General features: G+C 39.1%; 1 protein-coding gene across 5 annotated transcripts in view; it reads left to right on the plus strand.

Annotated features, from left to right (window-relative positions):
• The window catches only part of ATP6V1C1 (ATPase H+ transporting V1 subunit C1), a 103,492-nt gene extending 86,511 nt beyond the window's left edge, over positions 1-16,981 (plus strand). For all 5 annotated transcript variants that reach the window (XM_067018129.1, XM_059043138.2, XM_059043136.2 and 2 more), the window contains 9 exons: positions 1,692-1,786; positions 3,342-3,433; positions 4,808-4,906; positions 6,780-6,848; positions 11,045-11,137; positions 11,225-11,318; positions 13,187-13,284; positions 14,484-14,610; positions 16,338-16,981. In XM_067018129.1, coding sequence (XP_066874230.1) covers positions 1,692-1,786; positions 3,342-3,433; positions 4,808-4,906; positions 6,780-6,848; positions 11,045-11,137; positions 11,225-11,318; positions 13,187-13,284; positions 14,484-14,610; positions 16,338-16,433 — 863 coding nt within the window. In that variant the 3' untranslated portion in view covers positions 16,434-16,981. The remainder of the gene's footprint in view (positions 1-1,691; positions 1,787-3,341; positions 3,434-4,807; positions 4,907-6,779; positions 6,849-11,044; positions 11,138-11,224; positions 11,319-13,186; positions 13,285-14,483; positions 14,611-16,337) is intronic.
• The last annotated feature ends 8,761 nt before the right edge of the window (positions 16,982-25,742 follow it).

Below are 25,742 nucleotides of genomic sequence, written 5' to 3' on the forward strand. Positions count from 1 at the left end.
GGGGTGCCGGCAGAGGAAGAGCGGCAGGACCTGGGGCACGTGCCTTTATTAGGGTCCCCGGGTGGAGTGCTTTGGGGTTCCCAAGCCAAGTCCAGGTTGGTCGATTCAAACCAAAAAGGAGGGTTTTGGTTAACTTCGGGGTGGTCTTATCTAAAGGGTACACTAGCAGGGGAGACCCTGGGCAGCAGCAGAGAGCGCTTGTCATAGGGTCATAACGGGGAAATCATATCAGGAGCTTACATCTACTTGTGATTGCAGGCTGTTATCTAGTATAACTTCTAGGCCCCACAGAAATGGATGCTGAGGCAGCAGTATGGAGATTTGGCTAAACTCACAACAGTCACTGTATTTTAAATCCAGTGTCTCTCTAATCTCTTGTCTTCTCCTTGCAAATAATAGATGCTCAGAAGTACTTAATCAGTAAAAAAAAAAAAAAAAAAAAAAAAATTTAGTAATTTACTTTTGCTCTTTGCTAATGGTAGCGATCCTGAGCTGCTTACTGTGTCTGTTAACGTGCGCTGGGGCAGGGCGAAAGTTAGGTGTGTTAACAACTTAGATGCCTTCACCGGTCCCTAGGTACCTGATGAACTAGGGCGGTCAGTCTGCGAGGCCGAATGGGGGATGACGGTCTAGGGGGCGTTGCATCCAAAACTGCTTTTGGAGATACCATCTATGTTGTTGACTCGCTGGTATTATGTAGGGAGAAGTTGAGAAGATATTTTGGTATGAATTACTTTTGCCAGTTAACCATAATTGACATTTGATCCCATCACACTTGAGGAGTAAAGTCATCTTGACTACCACGCTTCCAGGGAATTAGTGGTTGAGTGTTTCTTTGGCTCTGCATTTCTTATTCTTGTCATTTGAAAGTGAAAAGGTCCATGTTTTGAAGATTACTGAAATATAGAATCCTAGAAACAGTCATCACAAGGTTTTAACAGACAAGTTCATTTTCAGTTTGGGTAAGTTGCAAAGAAAGAACATACTTTTGTCAAATTCTACTTATTGAGGAGACAGTTTGAAGTAGGGTTTTTTTAAAAAATGTATTATTTTAAAAATTATTTTACTTATTTTTGGCTGTGTTGGGTCTTTGTTGCTGCGCGCGGGCTTTCTCTAGTTGCGGCAAGTGGGGGCTACTCTTCGTTACGGTGCGCAGGCTTCTCATTGCTGTGGATTCTCTGGTTGCAGAGCACGGGCTCTAGGCGCGTGGACTCAGTAGTTGTGGCACGCAGGCTCTAGAGCGCAGGCTCCGCAGCATGTGGGATCTTCCTGGACCAGGGCTCGAACCCGTGTCCCCTGCATTGGCAGGCGGATTCTTAACCGCTGTGCCACCAGGGAATCCCCTGAAGTAGATTCTTAATCTTTTTGTGTCTCTTTCTTCTGCATATGAGGCATATCATGGGTATGTACATATTCCATTTATTAAGTCATCAGATTAGAAAGGAACATTTTAATATATATTAAATTTTGAGTAAGGAGAAGAGATCCAGTCAGATTACAAGGTAAAAATTTTGATTAATCCATGTTACTTAATACAGTTCCACATTTACTTAACCAGGACTCTTCACAAATGATGACATCTTTACTGATTTTCTTAATGCCAGTTTCAGCACTAAAACCTATTACTGTGTAGCAAACTATAAAAAATTCTATTGCTTCTCCTCAGTAATTAATTTCTTCCCTTATTTCAGTTGACTTGGTTACTTATATAACAAGGTTTCAGTGGGACATGGCTAAATATCCAATCAAGCAGTCCCTGAAAAATATTTCTGAAATAATTGCCAAGGTAAGATAAAAAATGATACAGGTAGGACACATTGATTTATAGTGGCTTTATTTATTTTATAAGTATTTAGCTATTAAATACTCTAATTTAGTTTTTGATAGGGCAGCTTAATTATATGTGACTTCCTACAATTTTACTAAAAAAAAAGGTGTCAAATAAGGATAACACTTTCATGTGTACATTATCCAAATTGTGTAGTTTATTTAGGTAGTTAAGTTAAATGTTGCATCAACAATGTTTGAATAAGAAAAGTAACTTTAAAATTTTATAGTTATTTATATAAACTTGAAGCATAATTGAGATCACATAGAACAGGAAATTGGAATAGATTAGAGATTTATGAATCATTCAGATGTATGATAATGGTCACTTAAGTATGTTTATGTACAGTACTGATTCAGATTAAACTTTATGGGTTTTCTGACACCTTCCCTTCTGATGTTCAGTATTGATTCTCTACCCAGAAAAATTGCCCGTATTCTTGTACCACATGATTTTATGTACAGTTTCAGGGAGTCCACAGGCGTTAAAGCACATCCATGAATTCACTGAATTAAGAGCTCCTTTTATGTTTCAAAGTCCTTGAGCTTGAGAGAAAAATGTAAAAGTCTTACCTGAAACTATAATGAGGCAGTAGACAAGGACCTATTAATTGTTTGACAACATTTCTATGACCTGGCTAGGATGAAAAGTATGATTTAAATCATCTGGACAGACTTCCTTGGCTCCCACTGGCTTTATTTGTACGTTGTGCTCTGTGGTTAAATGTAAATGAATAGTGTATCAAGGATTTTAACTTAAGTCATCATATAATTTAATGAAAATGAGTAGTCAGGTAATATAAAGTGGTGCTCTTACTGTGAGCCTTGTTTTCTTTTGATCCTTATCAAGGATTTAGTCCTCTTCTTCCTGATACTATTATAGTTGAGGAAAGAGGCTCAGAGACGTGAAGTAGTTTATCCCAGTGCCACACAGCTGGTGATGGTAGAGCTGAGTTGAAATTAGTTCTTCAAATGTTAAATCTACTGTTTTGTGTTTTCTCCCTAAGTTGTTAGTAGTTTTAATCATCTTTTTGAAAAATCAGCTTGTGTAACATTTATAAATAAATTCAAACATAATTTTAATTTTATTGCAAAAATATTTTGTGGAAGAGTAGTGGTGTTGTGAACAGCAAAACTCTATGTGATTTAGTTCCTTTGGAAATTAATCCTTGAGACTTGTGTTTTAAAGCCTTTTAATTAGTCATATCTGTAACCAGTGGCCTAGATTCCATTTACATGGTTAAAGAAGTAATATAGTAACAATAATTAAAATACATGTAGACTAAAACATTATCTTTAATAGAAAAGATTATATGAAAATTACCATAGTTATTAAAAATGAAGTAGGTTTGTTTTTTAATGACCTTTAAAGCCATGCTTTTAAAATAATAGAATATTTTTACATCAGGAACTAGTGGTGTTTTGTTTTTTAAAGTTTAAGCACAGCTACTTTGATTGTATTAGTAGAGGCAGGTTTAGGAAAATTTTCCCTTTTTCTCTTTTTCTCTTTAAAGGGAGTGACTCAGATTGACAATGACCTGAAATCTCGAGCATCCGCATATAACAACCTGAAAGGGAATCTTCAGAATTTGGAACGAAAGAATGCGTAAGCATGTCAAGTATATGTAAATAATTAAAAACTGGGAGGGACTTCCTTGGAGGTCCAGTAGTTAAGATTCTGTGCTTCCACTGCAGGAGGTGCAGGTTCAATCTTGGTCGGGGAACTAAGATTCCGCGTGCCTCACGGCACAGCCAAAAAAAAAAGAACTGGGGACGCACTCTAGCATACACTGGTTCCGCTTTGTGATGTTTCTATAATCAAAATGGTGGTTTTTTTTCACTTCATGGAGAAAAGCTCACTAATTCAGGCTGGTCAAAACAGATGTGAGGCTGATTTATTATACTAGTTTCATACATAATACTTGTGAGTTGTGTCCTGGTTTATCCCTTTATCCATCTGGTTTTTCACTGAAAATTATCTAAAGTTAATTGTTTTTACATCAAATGATAGTTTAATTACATAGCAATTATCTGCTGCTTAAAAGAATTCTATAGAAGAATCCTTTTGTAATGTAATACTCATTCTTTAATTTTTCTGTTTTCCAAGTTTTTATTTTTTACATATTAGGTTTTCTTAAAATAGACCACTCTTGTTTTGGTTAATATAACTGTAGTATGAGTACTACAAGTGTAGTTTTAAGCACTTAACTCTTCCAGTTATGTATTCATATCCCAGAGAGAAAGTTGGTTGGATACTGTCAGTGGTGCAAACAGGGCAAGTCATTTTCACTGTGAAATGTACTAGGAGACCAAATGAAGACTGTGTTAAAAGAGTTGATTATTGGGTTAACTAACCAAAATTAATACCTAGGGAGAGAGAGGAAAATCAAAGGTTGTGCTTAAATGATATGATTTCATAATTATGATGAGGTAGACTTTAATTGATACCTAATGAATAACACTTTCTCAGTTAAGATACTATATATGTAATCAAGAGTAGAGCTGAGTTATAATTAAAGCAAACACAAAGGGAGACACTAGAGGCAAATTCTGATAAAATGTTTACATTTCTTTGGGTTTGGATGTGGGAAATATTCAGCTAAATTTTGACTTCTTTTTTTAAAAAATATATTTATTTATTTTGGCTGCACTGGGTCTTAGTTGCAACACACAGGATCTTTGTTTTGGCATGTTTAATTGTGGCATGTGGCCTTCTTAGTTGCAGCACGCATGTGGGATCTAGTTCCCTGACCAGGGATCGAACCCTGGCCCCCTGCATTGGGAGCACGGAGTTTTACCCACTGGACCAACGAGGGAAGTCCCAAATTTTGACTTCTCATAAAATAAAATGTTAACTCAGGCTAATCCCTCTCTTGAGATGTATATATAGTATATGTGACTATAACTAGCCTGCTATTTCTTTACTTGTGTTCTGGAAGCACATAATTATCAGCCTAATGATTTTTTTCTTATTCCTCAGAGGAAGTTTGCTAACTAGAAGTCTAGCAGAAATTGTGAAGAAGGATGACTTTGTTCTTGACTCAGAGTATCTCGTCACATTACTGGTCGTGGTTCCCAAGTATGCCTTTTTATTACAGAAGGGTTTTTACCTATTCAAATACAAGAGAAATATTAGTGTCTGATACTGTAATTTGAAGTTTTCCATAAACCCAAGTGTAAAGGGAGTATCACCTTGTCATTTGTTCTGTCAACCAACATGTGCTCATGGCAGATACAGTAGAATTTAGTTCATAACCTGGTAATGGAGCTGTCAATTATAAATTGATATTCCAGATCAAAATTTGCTTAGTAGAGTTGGCCCATTAAAAAATTAAATAATCCTAAATTATTGGACTTAAAAGAAATATTGTTCTTAGACTTTTCAAAACAGCGAGCTATTTGTTTTTCTGAAAAATGTTTGATGATTCGTTAGGATGAATTAAGCCCTCTAAGAAGCAAAGGATGGATTAAATCAAAGCTTGGCATATTTTTTCTGCAAAGGGCCAGATAGTAAGTATTTTACCCTTTGCAAGGCACATGGTCTCTGATACAACTACACAGTTCTACCGCTTCAACTTTGTCGTTGTAGCTGAAAGCAGTCACACACAGTGTGTACATGAATGGACGTGGCTGTGTGTCAGTAGAACTTTATTTACAAAAACAGGTGTACAGGTTATGGACATAGTTTGCTGGGTTAGACTATCCTTTGAAACCTCCTTTAGATTAGGCCTTCTGTTTTAATTAATATTTGGTAATCTTGGTAAAATGAAACCTTTGGAAGATTAGAACTGTGTGTGTGTGTGTGTGTGTGTGTGTGAGAGAGAGAGAGGGAGAGGGAGAGGGAGAGGGAGAGGGAGAGGGAAAGAGACACTGTTAATGGTTTCACTTCTGACTTACACTAAAATCTCACTATCAGGGGATCCAAACTGGGATGGGAGATTTGGGGACTCTTCAGAGCATTCATTATTCATGAAATCTTTCTTTGCTGTGCTCTCCATTTTTGTCTGGTTAGGAAACTGGGAATATTAGAAAATGATGCCTCCTGGAAAGGGGTCGGAAAGGACCTCCATTGAATTTTAGTGGCTACAGTATTACCTGACTTCCGCTTTTTCCCCCTTACGGCAGAATACTAGAACACTGATTATTTCTAAAAATTTCTGTCTTTGTGTTTTTATACTATGCAGGAAAATAACCTTTGCCCAGATAAAAGATTTGTCTCATGCAACCTTTATTTAAAATTTGTGTTTAAGACCAGAAGTTTTCATAGTTTTCTGTGCACTGTACTTGAAACCTCGGATAGGACCTAGGATACCTTGTATAATGGATTATTCACTATCCTGGCTATAGATATTACGATTCTTTATTTTGTACTGCATATATAATCATCTCTCGCCACACCCACAAAAGCCAGTGGTCTCAAAAGAAGGTTGTTGCACAGTGATCTGTGGCAGCTTGGTTTACTGTCAGTTTGTTTACTCAATACTTCCTGGTACTCTGTGCTTTTGGTAAATGTGGTTTTACCCAGCTCTTCATAATGGCCACTGAATAGAAATGTTAGTGATTCCAGCATGGCTTCTCTCTCTTTCTCTTTCTTTCCTTTTTTCTTTTTTTAGTGAGGTAATAATGTATATCAACCCTAAAGTTTGAAAGTAACTTAGAATATGTATTTTGCTTTGCTTCCTTTCCAAACTTAGTTCTAGAACGTGCCTCTTTTGCAGTAGTTACTGGATGTAAGAGATGGTGAGCTGTATTTCCTACTTTACCACTTAGTGTATTTGAAGTTCATTCTCTGTAGAAAACTTGAATTTTTTTTTTTGTTGTTAAATAGATTTGAGGTATACCTATTATAGTTGGATTTCCTATTTGTCTCATAATTTTTTCTCTTTCTGGGCTCGGCATGAAGGTAGGACTTGTTTTCCTCTTCCGGTAACTTAATTGTATCTTTTCTGCAGGTTAAACCACAATGACTGGATTAAGCAGTATGAAACACTAGCTGAAATGGTAGTTCCAAGGTCTAGCAAGTAAGTAGTAGTCTTTGTAAAGCTTGCTTCTTTCGTAGAATTCCTTTGGTAGTTTGGATGTTGGAACAGGAGATATCTTTATCTTTCCTTTGTGGTAAGTTTTACAGTTTTGGAGCCATCATTTTCCCCTTAAAAATAAGTGAGTTATATTAACTCTAGCTGCTGTGGACCTGGAAGGGCCTTTGTACACTCTGATCGACCCACTCATGTTTATTATAGATGTAGAGGTTTGAGGCCACAGAGGTGACGTGGTTTGCCCAGAGTCACACATCTCATTAGTGACAGAGCTGTAACTAGAACCCAGATCTCTGGTGTGGTACTTTTTCTGCTGTGCTACCCCCTCAAAATTCTTCCTTCAGTATTTATTGTATACCTACTGTGTGTCTATATTTCCTCATTTATCTTGCAAAGGAAGTGTACCAAAATGGCTACTAGGGTACTCTGTTGATCTGCAAATATTTACCATCACTTTCCAGTAAGCGTAGATTCTACTGAATCTGTACTTTCCTTTAAAAGAAAAAAAACTTTTATTAAGCAATTTTAAGCTTATGGATTAATATTCACTGTGTAATTTGATATGTACAGCAATTCCATGAAGTAGTTTTGGCAGTTATACTTTTTCTCATAGATGAAGAAATAAAAATGCAGAAGAGTTAAGTCATCGCCTAAAGCGTATATGGCTGTATAAGTGTGCAGTGGCAAAGTTAGGACTAAAACTCAGGTCTTTTAACTCCAAATCCTGCACTCTTGACACTACATAGCATGTCATTTTTTCCTGCACTCTGCCATTCTACACAAGATATTCTTCAAGAAAATATAAAGTACAGTGTGTATGCACCCCCAAAGAATTGCTTTGTATATTCTTATATATCCCTCAGTGTGTGTATATATATACCCTCAGCATGGTGAAAGAAAGGTCTAGGAGGTAGTAAAGAAGTGGTGTTAGTAAGGCCAGGCCCATGAAATATTTTCTTTTCCAGTTTCATTTTGTCATATGGGAGGTAGCTTAGTATAATGGAAAGAGTCCTGGACCCAGGGATCTGAGTTCTATTGCTGGTTCTGCTACCAACTTGCTATGTGACCTGCGGTAAGTCTTTTAACTTCTCTGGGCCTCATTTTCTTTGTAAAATGAGCCTCGCACCTTCCCTGTACACATTATGAGGTTCTTTTAAGACTTGATAAGATATATAAAGTAGAAGGTAATGTGATTATTGTAGTTTTCACAAATGTTGATTTTTTGAGAATGAAACCACAAACCTGTGCTCATTGTGAATTTTTTTCCCATTTGGGGGGAATACTTTCCATTCACACTGGCCCTTCACATGGTAGACTGAAGATTGAGGTTGTGTCTTAATGCTGGTTTTCCTCCGAAGCTGTTTATCCTGACAGATGACACCTTCTTAGACCTTTGTGCTCTGGAGACCGTAAAAGTCACAGAGGTTGTCTTTACGTTTGGGGGCAGGGAGAGGAGGAAAGTAAGGACCCAGTGCACACAGAATGTCCTCCCACCCTGTGGTGTGTGAGCCTAGTCCAGGGGAGTGGTGTGTAGTCCCAGGTTTATTCGGAAAGAAGGGCTTTAGAAATACTACCTCAGACTTACATCTTTTGAAAAATCACTTTAGTAGTTAAAAGGAAAAAAATGTCAGATGCCAGCAGTTCAGTACAGGCAGCACCCATGTCTTTTGAAAGACCCCTGGGTGCTCCCTGACCACCTGAGAGTCCCCAGCCCTTCCTCACTCAGTGAGAACGTCTGTTCACCTCTTTATCAGTCTAAAGACTTTCGGAATCATTGACTTGAAAAGTTATTTACATTTAGTCGTTGAGAGCAATGCAGTAGCTCAGCCAGCACCTGAAGAGGATGCTTAGTTCACATGGGACAGACAGGTTTTAGGGGGTTAGTCTGGAATTTTGTACTTCTGTTTAGGAAAGATCTCCATGACTTGATGTTGGATTTTTCACGTATCATAATAACTAACGTTTTTGAGTGATTACTATACGCTGGTCATTGTTCTAAGTGCTTTATTTTAAAGTGAATTATAAGTAGTAATACTGTCACTTGTTGCTTTTTGTCACAATACCTGAGTGGTTACTCTTGGAAGCAGTGAAGATGAAAGTGGACTTTTGAGGAAGAAGAATAGATTGAAAAAAACCATCTTTAAACCTGAAAGAAATAATTTCACCTAAAAAAACACACAAAATCTAGCTATTTGCAAAATATTCTACATAAATCTTGAAAGATTGGACCATGTGAAATATCGCCATCGTTGGGTGGTTAAAGTGCAGGGATGTGTATAAATGCCAAGTCAGAGTTAAAGGCCAAAGAGTCTGAGAGGCTGAGCTGCTGTTCTGCTTCTTTCTGTTGGAATAACTATTCAGAAAGAGGTGATTTTCACTTGTACTTTCAGAATTACCACTTAGCTTTTTGTCTGTCTGCTTTTGCTTATTAAGATAATCTGGTTGGGTTACGTCACTGGTTGACTTGGGCCTTTTCTCTGTTGTTGGAAAAACAGCACCACAAGCTCGTTGGTGCTTCACGGAAGCTTTTGTTCAGGGAGCTAGAGTTCCAGATGAACCAGAGGATCCTAGCGAGGAAGGCCTAGGAAAAAACGACACTAGCCATTGTTGAAAGAGAAGTTTCTTTTGTGTTTTGGAGCAGGGGTTGCAAAGATAACTTTTATGAAGAAAAGCAGGAAAGGTGCCTTGGCAATGAGGTGGGTAGGTTGAGTGGGGAGCAGAGCAGATGGCAGGACGGAGTCTTAGGAGAGAGGCCAGAAGTCAGAGGCAGCAGGAAGAGCTAGCAAGCTCCAGCAGCGCTGCCACTCACGTGGGAGACTGAAAATGCCGTGAGCCAGCCGTCCGAAAAGCGTTGACTTCTCGTTTCCTCTCGGCCTGGTTGCGTGTGTGAGGAGGTAGTGTTAACTGTTTCTACACAGCAGCAGACCTAAATGAAGAGAGTGAGTTTGGAGACCCAGCCTGCAGCTCACAGACTGTCATCTCCACTCGATTTCTGTGGCTGTTCCCTTGGCCTCACCCTCAATCTCTAGAAAGGCTTGACGTCTGGAATCTTAAACTGTAACCCAACTCTTGAACGTGAGCCTTCTTTCCATCTTTTTTACTGTCACGGAACCTGCTGTTTGATGTTGTCCACATCTCTGGTCCCCACCTCTTTGTTTGCATGGACCTTCAAAACAGCAAAGTACTAAAGTTAAAAAGATCAGTTAAGGTTAAGGTAAGTTTAAAGGATGAATATGATAGTGGTGGAATATTGTTAGGATCTGAGATAGCCTGTCAAGTTGGATTTGGCTTTGTGGTTTTTTTTTTTTTTAACAAATTTATTTTTGGTTGCGTTGGGTCTTCGTTGCTGTGTGTGGGCTTTCTCTAGTTGCAGCGAACGGGGGCTACTCTTCGTTGAGGTGCGTGGGCTTCTCTTGTTGCAGAGCACAGGCTCTAGGGTGCAGGCTTAGTAGTTGTGGCGCACAGGCGTAGTTGCTCCGCGGCATGTGGGATCTTCCCAGACCAGGGCTCGAATCCTTGTCCCCTGCATCGTCAGGCGGATTCTTAACCACTGGGCCACCAAAGAAGTCCCTTGGCTTTGTTTTGATCCCAATCAGTTTGCACATTACTGTCAATTCTGGCAAACCTGAGGATCATTAAAGGTTTTTTAGCGAGTTCTGTCCACTTTGCAGCTACCTTGCTCTAGATCTGACGGTCCCTGGGAACAAGGACGCAGGATAATCGTTTTGAGAGGGCACAAGTTAAAAGGGGTGGCCAGGACTCCTGGGTCAGGGCTGGGCTGGAGAGAGGAAGAGAGAATTCAGTCACCTGAAGAGAAGAGGGTGTTTAGCCAGGAAGTACAGGTGCTGGACAATCTTTCCTCGGCTGGCCTAGTGCTGATACAGATTGAAAAGCATGATTCTTGAGCTTGGATGATTTACTTGATTTAATGTTTAATTTTGTTGGTTAGGAAGAAATGCACTAGGGGGCTGTTAAGGCACCGTAAATAAAAACGTCATGAACACTGAGTGTCTTCAGTGTTGAGGCAGTACAGATGGAAAGCACTGAAGTGGTTTGGGAAGGGCTGCCGTACCCTACTGTTTGTTCCTCCTCTTCCCCCCCCTGTTTCTGAATTCTGCCCTCAACATGAATGTGAGCATTAAATATAAAGCTTTAAATGGACTTGGTCTTTCTTTCTCTAGTGTTCTCTCAGAGGACCAAGACAGTTACCTGTGTAATGTCACCTTGTTTAGGAAGGCAGTTGATGACTTCAGACACAAAGCCAGGGAAAACAAGTAAGATTATTATTTTTTATTTTTTAATTTGTTAGGTCACCTATACATGGTGTGGACAATTTTGTTTTTCTTTCCCCCCCAATTTAGATTCATCGTTCGTGACTTCCAGTATAATGAAGAGGAGATGAAAGCAGACAAAGAAGAAATGAACAGGCTTTCGACCGACAAGAAAAAGCAATTTGTATGCATTTTTAATACTTAGTATTATCAGTGTTAAGCAGAAGAAAAAGTGGTACTTACTGCTTTTCTTTAATTTAAAAGAAAACAAAACTTTTCTGATTTTGCTTTTGAGACATTTGATTCTATCTTTTTTCTACTAAATAATCAAAATAAGTTTTCTCTAAGCAAGCTGAGATCTGTGAATCCTTATCTTAAAATATATTATCTTAAAATTAACCCCCTAAGTCCATATCAGAAGTTAATTTTAAATGCAGTGTTTTGATTAATACCCATATAGTGAGGGGCTATTTTAGTTAAGTAGTAATTCTCTCTCTTCAGTAAGAAATTTCATTTTTTGAGGCAGATTTTTTTAATGGTGCATGCAGTCTTTTATTGGAGGAATTTGTATTTTAACCATTGGTGAGGTAGTATGTTCTAGACACAATGGAGAACAGGGGTGGAATTGTGAGTGAAAGATGGTGTTGACTTTCTTGCCATCTCAAGTGCAGGATTATTGTGAAGACTGAAGCTTGTATGGAAGGGGAAACATGATGAGTGAAAATGTATTTTTCTTGTAATGCAAGAGGAAATAAAAGCACATTCCATTTAAAATTATTTCCAAGTACTTTATAAACCATTGCATCTCAGTTGGGAGAAAACTAACCCTAACCAAGTAATGTCAAATAAAACCAACTTGTTGGGGAGGTCCAGATCCCCTTTTAAAGAACAGATATTTTAACCAAAGACTTTCACTTTGTTATATTATCCTTTTTGCATAAATTGATTGTTACATCCAAATGAGCCTAATAATGTTACCTAAATAACTATGAGCTGAACTGATCATGTGTGTCTTTTAAGTATGGATAGGTGGTAATAAGTTATTTGTCATTTGTTTCTTTAAAGAAGTGTTTTTATTTAGAAGTACTGAATAACTAAATTCAGAAAGAATATATACTACATAATAGAACCATTAAAAATTTAGAACATAATGAACAGGTTTTAGGGATCTAGATCAACTCCCTGATTTTACAGATAAGAAAACTAACACCTAGGGATATTAAATGACTTACTACATAGCTGTTTTTCATTATTCCTGAGAAGTTGTGTGTAATTGAATTCTATTTTAAATGTATAAAATGTTTAAGAGTATTGGATAGTAAATTTAGATTTTTATATTTTGGTTTTCAAGCCTGTAGAAGGACACGTCTATATTCTGTGTCACCTTAAATGACTTTCGTTAAAACATAGACCTGTTTTGGGATTTCCCTGGTGCTCCAGTGGTTAGGACTCTGCACTTCCACTGCAAGGGGTGTGGGTTCGATCCCTGGTCGGGGAACTAAGATCCCACAAGCCACGTGGTGTGGCCAAAAAAAAAGAAAAAAAAATATATATATATACCTTTTTATGTGTCGTGAATAGATTCAATGGATTTTTGTATCTACTGAGGTTACAGAGTAGTGGCTTAATCTTTTCATCTAATTTAAGGTAAAGTATCCAAGATAATGAGAAAAATGAAACATTTTAAAAGTGAATTATAATGTGATTTAATGCTCCTAAAGATTCTTACTGGATAGTTGCTCCTTTAAAAATACTTGATTTAGGGCTTCCCTGGTAGCACAGTGATTGACAGTCTGCCTGCCGATGCAGGGGATACGGGTTCGTGCCCCGGTCCAGGAAGATCCTACATGCCACGGAGCGGCTGGACCCGTGAGCCATGGCCGCTGGGCCTGTGCGTCCGGAGCCTGTGCTCCGCAACGGGAGAGGCCACAACAGTGAGAGGCCCGCGTACCACAAAACAAACAAACAAAAAACTTGATTTATCTAATTTCTAACTGCCATTTTCAGGACCAAATTTTTGGTGATTTTTTCTTTCTTTCTTTCTTTCTCTAGGGACCACTTGTACGGTGGCTGAAAGTGAATTTCAGTGAGGCGTTTATTGCGTGGATTCATGTAAAAGCGTTGAGGGTTTTTGTTGAGTCTGTTTTGAGGTAAAGGAAGTTAATTGAGAAACTTGGAACTAAAGAATTTATAGATCCCTTTACATTGGACCTCTTTATTAAAACACACAGTCTACTAATAGGAAATTGATTTGGAGAAACCAAAGGGCCAGTCGTGAGGGAGAGATTGTCAGTGGTCATACTGCTTATCTCGTGCATGTTGGTCTTGTCCCTTAATACCGGGTTTGAAGAAAGAGATCATGCTGCTGTGCTCTCTGATTCTTTTCTTATTATGTACTTAAGTTAAATGTAGATTATGAAATATTAGCCAGTGTTTGGTTAAAAGAAGATCAAATATTTTACATGTAGTTTGGTACGCAGTATACCTAACGATGCCTTATTTGAAGTCCTCATTTCAATTAACCTAAAATTTTTTTTATTTTGAGGTACTTAAAATCTCAGTCATCTTGTGGTCCTCTGTACATGTTGCTCATATTAGAAATATTTCAAAATGCTTATCTGCAGTCATGCTCACTATTTGTAAATTTCTTTGAATTTTCATCGTAGATGTGGGTAGTAATCTCATGTTATTATCATGAAAGCCCTCCATGTTCTTGGGTTCCGAATCCATGGATTCAACCAACCGTGGATTGAAAATATTCGAAAAAGAAACTCCAGAAAGTTCCAAAAGGCAAAACTTGAATTTACTGAGCACTAGCAATGATTTACATAGCATTTGCATTTTACTTACAACTAATTAACATAGCATTTACATTGTATTATAAGTAATCTAGAGATGATTGTAAAGTATACTGGAGGATGTGTGTAGGTTATATGCAAACACTACCCCATTTTATATAAGGGACTTGAGCATCCGTGGATTTTGGTATCCACAGGGGTCCTGGAGCCAATTCCCTGCAGGTACCTAGAGACACTGTAGTAAGTTTACATATTACCACTGTCTGCTGAGGGTATTCACAGATTACCTTAAAAATTGAAGAGTAATTAAAAGTAATTCCTAGTAGACAGTTGGCTCTCATCCTAAAGAAAGATTTCTAATGGACATTGAGGACCAGAGAAGGTTTGAGTTTCTGCGTATATTAGTTGAATTTGTAAACATGGTCATTAAAGTGAGGCACCCTTTCCCCATTAACTGTGATTAAAGAAGAGTATGAGAGTATTTGCTTTAAAAAGAAAATCTCTGCATATGTTTGCTTGTGTTACATCCTGTATTTCTGCTTATTTATAAGGTATGGCTTGCCAGTGAACTTCCAAGCAATGCTCCTTCAGCCCAATAAGAAAACAATGAAGAAACTACGGGAAGTATTATATGAATTGTATAAACATCTAGATAGCAGTGCAGCAGCCATTATTGATGTAAGTATTTATTAGACAGCCTGGTAGAAGAGAAACTGGATGAATTTCAGAAAAAATTATTGGAAGAAGATAAGATGTTATTTAACCTTTTGAAAGTTGCTTTAAGATTCTCAATTTGTTAGTAATTAATTTACCTGATAGCTTAGCAAATAATTTACCTTGTTTACCCCATTTTACTAGTTGCTTCTTGGTATTTCTAAAAGCCAGTTGTTATCTTGCTGTAGATCCGATGTTTATAGCTGCAGATATACACACACAACCAGTGATACTAGTTATTTACAAAAGTTATAAATTGCAGAGAGCAAGAAAATAAGTAGTTATTGTAACTTTAGTTGGTAGGAGTAGTGGAGTCAGTAGATGAGCATTTTAAAGGGAACTGTCATTTCTCTAAAATGGTATCTGTTTATGTGTTCTTTTTAAACAGATATAAACGATATGTGTGCTTTTCGTTGTTGCTGTTGTTTAAAATTGTAATAGGCTTTTATGTTTTTGATTTCAAATATCTTGCTGATTTTTTTTCTCTTTAGTTTAGGATGGCAGTATTTCACATGTGCACTAGTTAGAACCCATGAAAAAAATCAGGGTTTTTTGATAGAAGAAAATGCAGGAAATGACTCTACATTTTGTAGAGTTGGTAATATGTGAAGTCTGTTTGATATATAATTTCCTACCAGCAAATTCTTATAACATGCGTATGTAATAAGTGGTATCTGTAAAAATCACTCTTGGTTTATTTTTATCCAGCATTTTATAAGCCATGTGTCTCCTAAACTCAGTACACCAAGCCTGAGATTAAAGAAGTAATTTTATACAGTATGCATAAGAAAGGATGGTGGGGTGATGCTTAAACACACACAGGCTTTGAGGGCAGAGAGCGCTTCAATCTGGCTTTACTACTCACTCTGTTTCCTAGGGCAAGTCAGCCTTTATTTATATATTTATTTTTAAAGATTTATTTATTATTTATTTATTATTTTAAATTTATTTTTGGCTGCGTCAGGTCTTAGTTGTGGCACGCGGGATCTTCCTTGAGGCATGCAGTATCTTTTGTTGCGGCACGCGGATTTTCTCTCCTCTAGTTGTGGCGCGAAGGCTCCAGGGCCCGTGAGCTCAGTAGTTGTGACACGCGGGCTAGTTGCTCTGTGGCATGTGGGATCTTAGTTCCCTGACCAAGGATTGAACCCGCATCCTCTGCATTGTAAGGTGGATTCTTTACCACTGGACCACCAGGGAGGTCTCAAGTCAGCCTTTCAGAGATTGTTTTCTCATTTGCAAAATGGAGTTAGCAATGCCAAACTCAGATTAAATTAGCAAAAATGTATAAACTTAGCCCAGAGTAGATGTTCATTAAGAAGGTACAGGCATACCTTGTTTTGCTGTGGTTCACTTTTTTGAGCTTTGCAGGTACTGCACTTTTCAATTTACAAATTGAAGGTTTGTGGCAACCCTGCATTGTCAGATGATGGTTTGCATTTTTTAGCAATAAAGTATTTTTGAATTAAGGTGTATGTACATTGTTTTTCAAGACATAATGCTGTTAGACACTTAATAGACTGTAGTATAGTGTAAACATAACTTTTATATGCACTGGGAAACCACTTGCTTTACTGTGGTGGTCTGGAACAGAACCTGCAATATCTCCAAGGTATGCCTATGAATGGTAATACTTTTTTTCTTGTTTAATTTCTTTAAGTACTTAGTTGAATAATCATCTGATTTTTCAATAGGCTCCTATGGATATTCCAGGCTTAAACCTGAGTCAACAGGAGTATTACCCCTATGTGTACTACAAGATCGATTGCAACTTGCTGGAATTCAAGTAAAATGAGCCCCCCAGATAGCCCTGCCCTCGTGTCGGTGTCGGTGTTTGCTAACAGACGTAGGTTGTAGTATGGCTGTACTTTTAACTCTCTCTTACCCCTTGCCTGCTTCTCACCCCCTTTCCTAGTTGCGTTCTCTAGTCACGTTCTCTCGTAGTGGTCCATTTGTCAACATTTTGTTTTTAAAAGGAAACTATATGTCTTGTTTCTTTTTATTGATCAGGTCTGTAAATGTGTACTAAAAAAAAAATCAGAGTTTATTTATAAACAGAATAGTTTATTTAAAAAGAAGGTCTTACTTCATCGATATTGTGGTATGCATTAATTCCATTTGTTACTGTTGTGACAGAAGCCTTGTGTACAAGGGAATGGTGTAAACAGTTATACCATTTTGTTCACTGTATTTAGTAGACATAATTGTTTAATAGTTATTGAATCATGATGTAAAGAAATGTGACAATATTCAGGTATGTGCTTTCTGAATGTTTCAAATTACAATCTGTGAGCACTTGACACCCACAGGAGAGAATAAAATTGCCTGTGCAAAGGTGGATTGTGGTGTGTGTAACTTCCAAAGATTACGGTTCAAGTTTGAAGATTATTTTTGAACACGTGATGGGTATTTACATTTGGACACTAGACTTTCAGGTCTCTCAATAAGGAGGTAGGGCCAATTTTTGAGTATAGTAGAACTCCGCAGTTTTAGTCATTTTACATGTTTCCTTTTTAAGATTGTTAATTTTGCCTTCATCTTGACATTGATGTCATTTCTGATGTAGTCTGAAAAGAGGCATTGCCAACCTTACAAATCTCTGAAATGAGACTTAGGTTAGCATGCTGAATGAGCTTTTAAAAGAGGATTTTGTGGTAGTGCTCCCTTCCTGTGCCCTCCCAGGCTTGTAAATGGGAGAAAGAAATTTACATGTTAAGGGCATTTCTGAACTACCGTATTCCATCTAGAAAATTAGCCTCTCAAATCCGTTTTATTTCAAAGTTTGTATACTGTTATGTCAAAAGTAATTGTTAATTTCAAACAAATCCAGACTTCTATGAAGTAAAACGTGAGAGATGAGCCCTCTTACCCCTTAAGTTTTTTCTTAGCAAGGAAGTTACATAGTTTTTCAGGCCTTCTCCTGTATCTCTACAACATATATATCCACACACAGTTTATTTTTAAATAAAAATAGGGTCATATCACACATATTCTGTCACTTACTTTTTTTGCTTACTAGTATAGCCAGGGTATCTTGTCAGTGTGTCTAGAGCTACCTCATTCTTTTAACTGGCTACAGTGGTTTTCTATCATGTATTTGTGTCACAGTGTAGCTAACTGGATGGATATTCACCTTGTTTTTGGTTTTGCTCTTACAAGCACTGATGCGGTAAACATCCTTGTATACATGTCTTTGTTTATTTGTAGTAGTATTTCCGTAAGAAAGATCCTGGAAGTAGGGTTGGTAGGTCATAGGGTATACATATTTAAAGTTTTGACATAACTGCCAACTTATCGTCAGAATTCTCAGTTCAAGACATGATTGGAATGCAGTTTTATTTTCGATTTTTCTTTGGATAAGGGGAAGCTGAAAAGTTTTGGTTTTGATGTCAACAAATTCTGGTTCTGTCTTTTGCCAAGTGTTCTTTGATTCTTAGTGTTTGTAAAACGGGTATAATCTCTATCATGGGGGGATGTGTTTTGATGATTAAAAGATTGTTAGGCCCACACGATGACTTGAAGGTTTTTCTTAGACTTTAGTATTATTGTGATAGGAGTAGGTGGGGTTTGTGTCAGGTTTAAAATTCCAGCATATGTTTGGAACTATGGGACTTTGATTATCATTTCTCCCTGGGACACAGAGCAGCTGCGTGAGTAGCTCTGCAGCCAGACCCCAGCTGTGCTACCAGTTAGCCCTGTGGTCTTAGCACTCGTGCCCTCCTTGGTAGAATGGGGTATAGCTAGAGTGCCCACCTCGTAGTCTTGTCAGGTTGAGTATCCAGCGGCCCATCCAGTGCTTGGAGTGGTGCACGAGGAGAGCTTGATTCATGGGCGGACAGTCCTAGCAGAGGGCCAGTAACTCCTTTCCACTTGTGTTTAACCTGGGAATTTCAAGGCGTGAGTCACTGTGGAGTCTGAAGGTTAGAAAAAAAGTAGTGGTGTGTGTGTGTGTGTGTGTGTGTGTGTGCGCGCGCGTGCGCGTGCGTGCATGGCGGGGTAAGGAATACAGTCTGTGTCTGTAGTGCAACGTTGAAGCAGTTTGAGAGTCTCTGAGCTGCAGTCCGTGTTGACAGCAGCTCTCATTTCCGGGAGGACCCGCTCCTGTTGCTTGCCGTGCTTTGTTTGCCCTGAAGTCCGCTGGTTCTCCTCTAGCATGGAGCTCAGGTAACTCTGGGAGTCGTTAAACATTTATCGAGTGTCTGACAGAGACCGTTCTGCTGGTGCTCTGACACCCATTACCTCCTCCCTTCCCCATGCTATTGGTGCTGGAAGGACCAGCAGCCCCCGTGGTACCGGGAGAGGCTTAGGGGCAAAGACGTTTAAGTGATTCCTTCATTAAAACTCACAAATTTTGAGTTGGAGTCAGAATTTGAACCTAAGATTTCCTATTGCTGGGCTCTTTCCTTCCTGTCGTGCCTCCCATCTTTACTAGGCGCTGAACAAGTGAGGAGGCAAACACATTCCTTAACCTTAATCCAAGACAGACAGTGATGGAGAAAAGGCATGGGGTGTGGGTCATCAGATACCGAATTGTGTCAGTGTTTGGCCCAGAACATTTTGTTAGTGAGCGGTGACGATGTCTCCAGGTATTCCATGCTAGTTTCTATAGACTACGTTATTCAACCTGGAAGATTTTCCTACATGCTGGAGTTGCGCTTAAACAGGCACTGTGTGTTCTGGGTAGAGCACACTCCATACAGCTTTTTGAATGAGCACATATCAAGTAGTACCTTTAAAGTAATACTTTGTATGTAACAAACACTCGGCACATGTGAACTTTTCCTTGCTCTCACTTTAAAATTAAATAGTCCCGAGTGTTGGAAATAAAAGAAATTGATCTAGATATGAGCTTATTCTCCTTCATTCTTGGCTGCCTCTTAAAAAAAAGAAGACGAAATTAAGGTAACATGCACAAGGTTAAAAACCATATACACAAACATTATGAAACAGCTTATAATGAAAACCTTGCTGACCTTTAGAAAAAAATGTGGTTATTGTTTCCTGTTAACATCAGTAAGAGATGGTTTGTCCTAGAAAGTCTGTAATAGTATTATGCTCTAGAGGAAACGTGTTGAAAACTTTCCTAATTTAGTTCTTGTCTCTAAATTGAAGTTTACCCATTTCTGTAATATAAACTTATTTATGGTCTTTATTTTTCTAGCATAAATAGCTTTAGATTAATATATGAATGTAATTCTAGCTTTTTAAAAAAGTAATATGACACATCAGAACTATTTTATTTACTGGCGGATTATCCTTAGAATATTCTTAGATCCGAGCCCAATGACTTGTAAGAGAAAAAGGAAACAGAATAAAACCATGGAAGTGATTAGCAGTAGAGAATACCCCCTGGGATTGTTTAGCTAGGAGCTAGAGAAGAAACTGAGGAGAAACAGGACAACACACTTCATACCAAGAATGGTCAAAATAATGGAAGAAGAAAAAAATTTACAAGTCCTGTTTGTGTTTGCTTGAAGCAAAAGGCAGTCAGCAAACACAAACAGGACATTTCCTGACAGTTGCTCAGTATTGAAATTGATTATATCCACAGTAGTTCTTTACTTGCAGAATTTAAGAAAAATGCAAATTCATTGCTAAACTGTATAGAGCTGTGGTTTACCTTGTTGAGTATATCTGGGGAATACTGTGTGAGAACGAACACCTAGGAGGCTCAGATGCTAGTGTCAGCCAATTGCAATCTGAGACTGCCTTTTAAAGATCCTTGTACCTCCCGCCCCCATATGGGGTTGTTGACTTAGAATTTGTGAGCATCTTGAGGTCTTATTCAGATAGTGATTCTTCTCTATTTCACACGGACCACACTTAATAGGATCATCATGGATAAGTCAGTTTTTCCTACCCTGTCACCCAAAGAAGCATCCTACATCATTGATTAGTAGAACCAGAAAGTTCTGCCTTGGCTGGAACTGACCAATGTAGGTGTCCTTTACCCCCCTGCAAGACCATAGAATATCAAGTTGAAATTTGCAAAAACCATCTAAAATGATCAAAGTCACATTTTTATCTTTGAATTGAAAACTCACTTTGGGTGTGATTTATCACTGCCTATGAAGTGTAAAAGCACAACCATAACACAGAGTTGTTTTTTTTTTTCTTCAGGTTTTTATTATCTGTTTTATGCATATGTGTATACATGTCAATCCCAATCTCCCAGTTCATCCCCCCTCCCACCCCTCCCCCTACTTCCCCCCTTGGTGTCCATACGTTTGTTCTCTACATCTGTGTCTCTATTTCTGCCTTGCAAACCGGTTCATCTGTACCGTTTTTCTAGATTCCACATACATGCGTTAATATATGGTATTTGTTTTTCCGTTTCTGACTTACTTCACTCGGTATAACAGTCTCTAGGTCCGTCCACGTCTCTACAATGACCCAATTTCGTTTCTTTTTATGGCTGAGTGATAACTCCATTGTATATATGCACCACGTCTTCTTTATCCGTTCGTCTGTCGATGGGCATTTGGGTTGCTTCCATGTCCTGGCTATTGTAAATAGTGCTGCAATGAACATTGGGGTGCATGTGTCTTTTTGAATTATGGTTTTCTCTGGGTATATGTCCAGTAGTGGGATTGCTGGGTCAAATGGTAATTCTATTTTTAGTTTTTTAAAGAACCTCTGTACTATTCTCCATAGTGGCTGTATCAATTTACATTCCCACCAACAGTGCAAGAGGGTCCCTTTTCTTCACACCCTCTCCAGCATTTATTGTTTGTAGATTTTCTGCTGATGGCCATTCTGACCGGTGTGAGGTGATACCTCACTGTAGTTTCGATCTGCATTTCTCTAATAATTAGTGATGTTGAGCAGCTTTTCATGTGCTTCTTGGTCATCTGTATGTCTTCTTTGGAGAAATGTCTATTTAGGTCTTCTGCCCATTTTTTGATTGGGTTGTTTCTTTTTTTGATATTGAGCTGCATGAGCTGTTTATATATTTATTTTGGAGATTAATCCCTTGTCCAACACAGAGTTTTAAAGAATGGTTTGTCTGAGGAAACAACAGAAAAAGGATATTAATATAAAAGTGGAAAATAAGTTGGATGCAACAAAGATTATTGTTGATGTTAGACCAAAAGAGGAATAAGCTGTATGTACAACACTGCCTTGAACTTGAAAGTAGGGTTTTTTTTTAAAAACCAGAGGATAAACAGAAACTCCAGAATGTCAAATCCAAAGAGCAGTTCTCATGACACTATTTCCTAGGTATCTGGATGACCCCGTTGGATGGTTCTGTGATAAATCATTCTTAATTATCTTTTTCACAAACACAACTTGTCAGATTTTACAGTTAACTATTGGCATACATAGTTGGGCTGATTCTCAGAGTAATTACAGGTCAGTATAGGTTTTAATGTGTTACTAGAAATGTGAAGTAACATGTTTTTTAAAATAAAAATTGTGACCACACAGGTACTTTCTTTTACCACAAGAGGGCACCCTGGTGCCTTTGAAAAGCAAACAGTTTCTTCCCCTCACTCCACCCGTGGTTGGTTATGAAATATACTATTTAGAGAAGCCCATTGTGATTTGTAATATTTCGTTACAAGCGTTTATTAGTATAAAGTTCTCAGAAAATGTTAGATGACTCATATTCATTTTGTGACTTAATCCAGCCTCTTGTGTGTGTGTGTGTGTGTGTGTGTGTGTGTGTGTGTGTGTGACACTGACGGGGACAGGAGTGTGTGTGTGCGTGTTTGTGTGTGTGTATGTGACACTGACGGGGACAGGAGTGTGTGCGCGTGTGTGCGTGTGTGTGTGACACTGACGGGGAGAGGAGTGTGTGTGTGTGTGTGTGTGTGAGTGACACTGACGGGGAGAGGAGTGTGTGTGTGTGTGTGTGTGCGTGTGTGTGTGTGTGTGTGTGTAGAACCCAAACACCTTTCAGGTGACTGGTGCCAGTCAGTGACAAAGTTTTCACCAAAAATAAAATGAAAAAGATAATTATGTCTGTCTATGTGTGCATGTATAATCGCTTATCTAGCAAATAATTATTGAGCACATACTATGAACCAGGCATTGTTTTAGGTACAGGGGATGTGATGCTGGGCAGTAAAAAGGCACGATGTGTGCCATGATGGGCCTTACAGGCTAGTAATCTGGTGGCAGCTTTACTTGACAGTGTTAACTTGGCAACCATAAATGAGAAAAAGTATTTTACAGATCTGTCAAATCCAAAGTCTGAAAACATACTTAAGGATATCTGTCCAGAAAAGTCAACCTATAATATCAGTCAGTGGGTAGAGAATAGAGCCATGTTTTTTTGAGATCTGACCACATGGCTGGTCTGGCTCAGCACTGTCTGAGAGACTTTTCTGTGGTGATGGATATTCTGTATCTCTGCCACCCAGTGTAGCCTCTGCCACATGTGGCCGTAGATCACTTGAAATGTGGCTGGTGTGAGTAAGGGACTGCATTTTTAATCTTGCTTAACACTGGTTAATGTGGATAGCTGCAGGTGGCTAGTGGTTGCCACATTGGACGGCGCGTGTCTGGTTGGACGCATTGGAGTAGGGAACTGTTCGGCCCTTGAGCTTCCAGTATGCCGCATATCCTTTGGCTCTCTCTGTTTCTTAACTGGCAGAGCCAGCCTAGCTTCTTTTCATCTTGATTGCCAGATTTAATTTCCCAGGAGAGGAAAGGATTGCTTTCTGAATCATTGTTGATGGGCCTCCGATTGCTGCACAGACAGCTTTCTCTTTGATCACAAAAGACAGCTACATATACTTTGTGCCTTTATGTGCACGAGGGTAAACCAGTTGCAATATTGAAACACCACAAGCCGTTCGTGATGGGAAATATTGAATCAGCGGAATTGAAAACACAGCTGTGCGGCTCTCATCGGAATGTAATTTCTTCTGTCAGTCAGTCAGCGTTCACTGTGTGCAGGGCAGTCGCCATGCCACACTCCGCAGGGAGACTTCAGGGGGACGATCAGTACGTGCTCTTGAGTGACATTTTCTGTCTCTATTGACTCTTTTAGGAATTTAAGAGGTTCATAAAATAGTGAACAGTTCAGGTCTCCAGCGAGAAGTCTAGCACTTGACAGAGCAGCCTTGGAAAGAGGCAAGTTGTGGAAGAACGGGAGGGCACCCTGTGCGTGGGTGGTTTTCATCAGTGATGTGTTGGCAAGGATCTTGCCTCATTCTTGAGCCCAGTGGCAGGACAACTGGTCACAGGAGGTAGGGGTGACATCCGGAGCCAAGCTCCTCCCTGCCCCAGCCCCGTGCGCACACCTCTGCTCTCTGCTTCTTGTCTCTCTCATCCTTTGCATCCAGGCGCTCCAGCATTCTCGAAGTTCCTCTTCCTCCTCCTCCACTCCCAGCCCTCCCTTTCCCCAGCCTGCTTTGACAGCCTCCCAACTGGCCTTGTCCCCAGCCCTGCTCACCCTCAGTCCACCTGAGCACCACTGCCAGAGGAATGTCCACTCCCTGCTCACAGATCTGAAGAGCTCACATACCCACAGAATAACATCCCTTTGTGCAAATTGGATGTTTTCCTTCTTTTTAATTTAGCTTCTCTGCGTGTTTTCCAAAAGGAGAATATTGTTTAATGTTTGTCTTTTAATTTGATCGGAGTCTCTTTGATGGGGAATTTAGACCATGGGTGCTGGTGAGGAATGTTCCAGTGGTCTGCTGTCTCTGCTGGCCCCTCGGAGCCAGACACACCTGCCACGTTCAGATCTGTGCTCTTTTCTTATGTGATCTTGGGGAGCCTGACATCCTGGGGTCTGAACCCATTTCTTCATCTGTAGAAGAGAGATAATTATAACAGTGTAGGATTATTGTGAGGATTAAACCTCATGGTATGTACCAATTTCCTAGCAAGATACATGGCACAGAGGAGGGTGCATAGCAACGTGTTAACTGCTCTTTTTGTTAGTATTATCCTTTTTTTAAAAAAAATAGTGTTTGATGTTTCTTTTTTGTTTCTTCTAATGTGAATTGAAATCAGTTTCTCTTTAGCTACATCTATTTATTTTTAAAGTACATTGCTCTTTTTTTAAAATTTATTTTATTTTATTTATTTATTTTTGGCTGTGTTGGGTCTTTGTTGCTGAGTGCGGGCTTTCTCTAGTTGCGGTGCACGGGGGCTACTCTTCATTGCGGTGCATGGGCTTCTCATTGTGACTTCTCTTGTTGTGGAGCATGGGCTCTAGGTGAGCAGGCTTCAGTAGTTGTGGCATGCGGGCTCAGTAGTTGTGCCTTGCAAGCTCTAGAGTGCAGGCTCAGTAGTTGTGGAGCATGGGCTTAGTTGCTCCACGGCATGTGGGATCTTCCCAGACAAGGGCTCGAACCAGTGTCCTCTGCCTTAGCAGGCAGATTCTTAACCACGGTGCCACCAGGGAAGCCTGCTACATGTATTTTGAAGCAAATTCCCCCATTAAAAACCCACCAGGATCATGTGACTGGCAATTCTACTCCAAGGTACAATCCCCAGAGTACAGAAAACATACATCCTCACAAAAACCTATACGCGAAGGTCCGTAGCAGCATTATTTATAACAGCCAGAAAGTGGACGCAACCCAAGTGCCCCTCAATTTATGATGGATGAGTGGATAAACAAATTGTGGTATATCCACCCAATGGAATATTACTCAGCCATAGAAAGGAACAAAAAGCCATAACATGGATGGAACTTGAAAACATTATGCTAAGTGAAAGAAGGCAGACACAAAAGGTCATACACTGTATGATTCCATTTATATGAAATGTCAGGAATAGGCAAAGCCAAAGGTACAGAAAGGTTGATGGTTTTCAAAGACCAGGGAGAGGGAGGGGTTTAGGGTTTAGGGTTAGGGAGGGGTTTGGGACTGTCTGCCATCGGGTATAGGGTTTCTTTGTTTGGGTTTCTTTTTTGGATTAGATAATGGTGATGGTTGCACAGCTTTGTGAATATACCAAAACCCACTGAATTATACATTTTAAAAGGGTGCATTTTATGATACAGGTGTTATTTCTCAATTTAAAAAACCTGCCAGGATTTCTTAAATTTTCTACAAATTCTTTGAATTGTCTGCTCATGTTCATATCAATGTAGTTTTAAAAACTTACTTTGAATTCCGCTTAATGAAAGATGTGGA

Source organism: Kogia breviceps, chromosome 17 (assembly GCF_026419965.1).
Source record: "Kogia breviceps isolate mKogBre1 chromosome 17, mKogBre1 haplotype 1, whole genome shotgun sequence".
NCBI classification, from domain to species: domain Eukaryota; kingdom Metazoa; phylum Chordata; class Mammalia; order Artiodactyla; family Physeteridae; genus Kogia; species Kogia breviceps.